Below are 6,000 nucleotides of genomic sequence, written 5' to 3' on the forward strand. Positions count from 1 at the left end.
GCAGTTGTGCCATAATCATTTCATTTTCAGATGATGGATGGAACAGTTCTCCGTGAGATGTTCAAAGCTTGGGATATTGTTTTATAACCTAACCCTGCTTTATATTTCTCCACAACTTTATCCCTGACCTGTCTGGTGTGTTCCTTGGCCTTCATGATGCTGTTTGTTCACTAAGGTTCTCTAACAAATCTCTGAGGGCTTCACAGAACAGCTGTATTTATACTGAGAGTACATTACACACAGAGGTGGAATCTTTTTACTATTTAGGTGATTTTTGAAGGCAATTGGTTCCACTAGATTTTAGTTAGGGGGCTGAATACAAATGCATGCCACACTTTTCAGATATTTATTTGTAAAAAAAAGTTTGAAAACCATTTATTATTTTCCTTCCACTTCACAATTATGTGCCACTTTGTGTTGGGGTATTACATAAAATCCCAATAAAATACATTTACGTTTTTGGTTGTACGAATGCTTTTTCAAGGCACTGTATCACAGGCACCATGTAATGGGTGTTATGTATTTTGCGTCAGCAGATACTGTGCTGCACTTGCTTTGGTTATTAGCTGAAATTGTATCTGGCAGTTTAAACTGGTAGCTGCAGTGGCTTTGTACACACTGTGCATGGCCAGACAGGTCATTAGAATGAGTGTAGAAGATGTGTCTTACTTAGCACAAATTTCAGTTGAAACAGTGTAATGCTAGGGAAGCAGATTCATCGATCAGCTGGTTCACAGCCTATTTTAAAGAGAGTTACCATCAAAAATGTGCTCCTGCTTCACTTCACTTCCATTCTCTAACATGAAAGTTGTACAACATATACTTCTAAAAATAACAGCTTTGGGATGCTTTATAAGCCAATTGGTTTCCTACACAATATTAGGATCTATTTACAGAGATTAATTAATTATTTTATCTGAAGTTTACTATCTCCTAAAATGTTAAGTTCATAAACAAATATTGCTTGGGATGGAGTACAATTTGTGAAACTATTAGTACTTATGAGAAGTGGTAAAGGAGAAAATACCTAAGTTTTGCCACATATAATTTTAATATGTGTGTATGTATATATAAATATATATATATATATATATTAGTATTCTATTAGTATACAGGTCCTTCTCAAAAAATAAGCATATTGTGATAAAGTTCATTATTTTCTGTAATGTACTGATAAACATTAGACTTTCATATATTTTAGATTCATTACACACAACTGAAGTAGTGCAGGCCTTTTATTGTTTTAATATTGATGATTTTGGCATACAGCTCATGAAAAACCAAAATTCCTATCTCAAAAAATTAGCATATTATGAAAAGGTTCTCTAAACGAGCTATTAACCTAATCATCTGAATAAACTAATTAACTCTAAACACCTGCAAAAGATTCCTGAGGCTTTTAAAAACTCCCAGCCTGGTTCATTACTCAAAACCGCAATCATGGGTAAGACTGCCGACTTGACTGCTGTCCAGAAGGCCATCATTGACACCCTCAAGCAAGAGGGTAAGACACAGAAAGAAATTTCTGAACAAATAGGCTGTTCCCAGAGTGCTGTATCAAGGCACCTCAGTGGGAAGTCTGTGGGAAGGAAAAGGTGTGGCAGAAAACGCTGCACAATGAGAAGAGGTGACCGGACCCTGAGGAAGATTGTGGAGAAGGACCGATTCCAGACCTTGGGGGACCTGCGGAAGCAGTTGACTGAGTCTGGAGTAGAAACATCTAGAGCCACCGTGTACAGGCGTGTGCAGGAAATTGGCTACAGGTGCCGCATTCCCCAGGTCAAGCCACTTTTGAACCAGAAACAGCGGCAGAAGCGCCTGACCTGGGCTACAGAGAAGCAGCACTGGACTGTTGCTCAGTGGTCCAAAGTACTTTTTTCGGATGAAAGCAAATTTTGCATGTCATTCGGAAATCAAGGTGCCAGAGTCTGGAGGAAGACTGGGGAGAGGGAAATGACAAAATGCCTGAAGTCCAGTGTCAAGTACCCACAGTCAGTGATGGTCTGGGGTGCCATGTCAGCTGCTAGTGTTGGTCCACTGTGTTTTATCAAGGGCAGGGTCAATGCAGCTAGCTATCAGGAGATTTTGGAGCACTTCATGCTTCCATCTGCTGAAAAGCTTTATGGAGATGAAGATTTCATTTTTCAGCACGACCTGGCACCTGCTCACAGTGCCAAAACCACTGTTAAATGGTTTACTGACCATGGTATTACTGTGCTCAATTGGCCTGCCAACTCTCCTGACCTGAACCCCATAGAGAATCTGTGGGATGTTGTGAAGAGAAAGTTGAGAGACGCAAGACCCAACACTCTGGATGAGCTCAAGGCCGCTATCGAAGCATCCTGGACCTCCATAACACCTCAGCAGTGCCACAGGCTGATTGCCTCCATGCCACGTCGCATTGAAGCAGTCATTTCTGCAAAAGGATTCCCGACCAAGTATTGAGTGCATAACTAAACATAATTATTTGAAGGTTGACTTTTTTTGTATTAAAAACACTTTTTTTTTTATTGGTCGGATGAAATATGCTAATTTTTTTAGATGGGAATTTTGGTTTTTCATGAGCTGTATGCCAAAATCATCAATATTAAAACAATAAAAGGCTTGCACTACTTCAGTTGTGTGTAATGAATTTAAAATATATGAAAGTCTAATGTTTATCAGTACATTACAGAAAATAATGAACTTTATCACAATATGCTAATTTTTTGAGAAGGACCTGTATATATATATTTTAGTATATTAGTATCTATTAGTACATATATATTAGTATTCTAATATAAGGAACATGTAGCTAATGTGTAAAATCTAGGGTATTTGAATGCCTTACTTAAAGTATTGTTATTGTTTAGTTTTTCCACAGGCAGCCAAATTGGTAAAGAAACCTCAAGCTGCCAGAAACAGCACGGTGAAGTCACAGGGTAAACTGGAGCCAGCACTTCACCCTTCATGGGAGGCCAGCAGAAAACGCAAAGAACAGTCTCAGATTGCCGTATTCCAAGGGAAGAAGATTGTATTTGATGATTAGGTTTAGAAATTAAAATTAAGCTCTAGATCAAAAAAAATTCAATGTTTTAGATTGTGTGGGGAAAGGTTAGAACCTCTCTTTCTGTTATCTGTAGTGTCCGTATTTAAGACACAGACCACAATAACGGTCAATGGGAAAAAAGTGAATAAAAATCGCTACAGTAGGTATTGACAAAAGCCTAAAAGATTGGATAGGTTGGAGAAGGTCTCAAAGGCACCGCATCCCATGTAAACAGGAAGCAGGAACACAGGAAATGCTCTCACAAAAAGCCCAAAAGTGTTTCTAATCCTTCTACACACTTTCCAAAAACAAAAAAAAAAAAAAAAAAATAACTGTACATTTTATATAAAGTCACTGTGTCTATGTCCAGTAAACTATGTTATAATAACATTTTTTATTTGTCATTTTTTAAAACTAAGTTTGTCAGGGCAATAAAAAAAAAAAAAAACATTTAATAAATCTCTGCAATACATACACATTTTCCCATGAAGACCTTGCTGTACAAAACAGTGCCTGTTGATCATGGCAGAAATTCAGTCAGCCCCTAATTTCTTGTGGTGGACTGACAACATGATGTCTTTGCTGCACCAAAATTGCAGATTGTATCAGCCCTGCCCAGTCAAGGTAATGGGGGGGGGGGGGGGTTGTAGTTCAAAGGAAGAATTTGGAGAGCTAATTAGATTAGATAGGCACAGGACACATGACAGCTCTGAATTTCAGACATGATCAACATGTATGTTTGCACTTATGGAACACACATAACAAGACATCTTTAAATTAAAATTCAAGGCTAAACCTAACTAATCCTAAATATACCCACTGCCCCCTCCCAACACCTGTGCTGATATGCTGACTAAACTTAAAGTAGCTGAGCTCCAATACCCAGCCTATGTATAATCCTTGAAGCTGAGGATGTACTAAAATATCCAGGGCAAAATTCCCCCCAGTAGCTGGACGACACACAGTTCTGGGAGTCAACTCTGTATAAATTGCTTCCATAGCTATACTGCGTGCCCAATCCTCCTCGGTCAGCTATGCAATCAGCATGGCTTTGGTTTTATTGCTGGCTATCTTCCCTCTCGCTTCCAGCATATCCTTTAACGTGGCTTGTTTTAATCCAGCATAGTTCGTCTCCATTCACACTTCCATTCGTGTAACCGAATTTGTACGAACTGCTGTTCTCCCGTTGCCGTTCGTGTATCAAAATCCATAGGAATGCTGCTTCCTCGTGCTGCAAGGCTTGTATCCCACCGCTTGCCACCACTGTAACGGAACCGCGATCCACACTGTGCTTGTGGACTTCCATCAGTATATGGCTTCCTTCAGTCTTGGAACATAGATCTCAAATATTCCAGCCGCCCCCCATACAACGCTAGCCGACAACTTAGCTTGTACGGGAACCTTCCCCTTTATTGAACAGTCACACGGATTATATACAGCGTGGACATCCCCCTCCTGATCAAATTACCCCATCAGGTCAGGGGTGCCTGATTACATTATGATATGCAGATGAAATTGTATACAGAAATAGAATTAACCTGAACTAATTATCTATCCATCTGGACAGAAACAATATGTGAGTTCATTAACAATGGGACAGATAGGCTAAACAGGATCCACATCACACCTCAATACACAGACAATTGGAAGAGACCGCCAGTGACAGACTGTCTGTCTCTGACATTGAAGAACATGGAACAGAGGCTAATGTAATTAGCTCTTTCAATGAAATGTTCAGAATTAAACAGGCCAGGAACAGTCCTCACACACTTCTCGATACACATGGCCGACAAACATCCTGGTCTCACTTGAAACAATCCAAACCACATTCCCAGTGTCCGTCAAGCACCTGTCCCTAACTCCCAGAGACAGTGAGTACCATCACATATCTTCCCCCCACAGGTAGACTAACTAGGTACTAGACCTCCAATCGGTTTGTGCCTGAGTTAGTCATGTAACCAATCCATCATGGCAGCTTCCTTGACAAAGTTCCACATAATTTGTAAGTTTGTCCTGGCAGGGCGCATGGAGCTCTCGTAGCCGATCAGTCTGTGGAAGTCTGGATTGGACAGGCCAGACTGGGCTTCTTGGTCACCCTTTGTCCCTAATAGACACAGGGTGACTTACACAGAAGAGGGGCTTAGGGGGCTGAGAGGGGGATTTCCCAACCTCTCTAAGGTAAGCTGTGTTCCATGGGCCCCCCCAACCAAAGTGACTCCCGTCACATCTCTCCCCTTTCGAAAGGAGATTAACACAAGAGGGGACCCCAAACAGGTTTACTTTGAAGTTAGTCTGTAATTCCAGTCCCCCAATGTCTGTACCCACACAGTACCCCAAACAAATTATCCCGAACTGAGCATTACTCACCCAGCCAACCTCTGCCTCTCTCATAGAACATACATGCTGCGGGGAGAAGCGTGGACTGACCCTTCTCCCTGGAGTCCTTTCAGCAGCTGGAGAGAAGACAGGGTGGCTGGGCTCACTCCCTCATGCTGTTGGGGACCTGGGCCGACTGCCCAGCATCCCTGGGATATAGAGGTAAAGACCGCAGTCCCATCAACTACCACAGGAACTCCATCTTTTGTTAGTTGAGGGCAGAGACCAACCGCACTCTGCTCTGTTGCCAGCTCGTCTGCTGGGTTGGTGTCATCATTCTGGGGTGCCATCTGCTGCTGGGAAGGGGAGTCAGCTGCTCCAGCTTCCTTACCCTCATCAGACTGTTGGGACAACCTTTCTCTGGTACCGTCTCCCAGGTGCAGAGATCCTGGCTGGGGAGGGAAGACAGTTTCCTCCACTCTGACTGACTGTTGGGGAGGGAGGACGACAACCTATTAAATCCCCAGTCTCTGGAATTGCAGAAAGTCCAGGGCTCGGGCTGGTGGCCCTTAGGCTCAGTGCCAATACTTTGGCAGGGGACTTATCATCCATAACATCCTCCGATGAAAAGTCAATTAAATCTGTGACCCATGGAT

At 42.0% G+C, this 6,000-nt stretch overlaps 1 protein-coding gene across 2 annotated transcripts in view; it reads left to right on the top strand.

The window, feature by feature from the left end:
• SRFBP1 (serum response factor binding protein 1) overlaps nucleotides 1-3,062 on the top strand; it is a 227,921-nt gene extending 224,859 nt beyond the window's left edge. The window contains exon 7 of one of the 2 annotated variants that reach the window (XM_082275395.1): nucleotides 2,853-3,062. In XM_082275395.1, coding sequence (XP_082131521.1) covers nucleotides 2,853-3,028 — 176 coding nt within the window. In that variant the 3' untranslated portion in view covers nucleotides 3,029-3,062. The remainder of the gene's footprint in view (nucleotides 1-2,852) is intronic. The other variant, XM_082275394.1, reaches the window with a different exon arrangement.
• Nucleotides 3,063-6,000: the final 2,938 nt, after the last annotated feature.

This window comes from Pelophylax lessonae, assembly GCF_965119305.1.
Source record: "Pelophylax lessonae genome assembly, chromosome: 1".
NCBI lineage: Eukaryota > Metazoa > Chordata > Amphibia > Anura > Ranidae > Pelophylax > Pelophylax lessonae.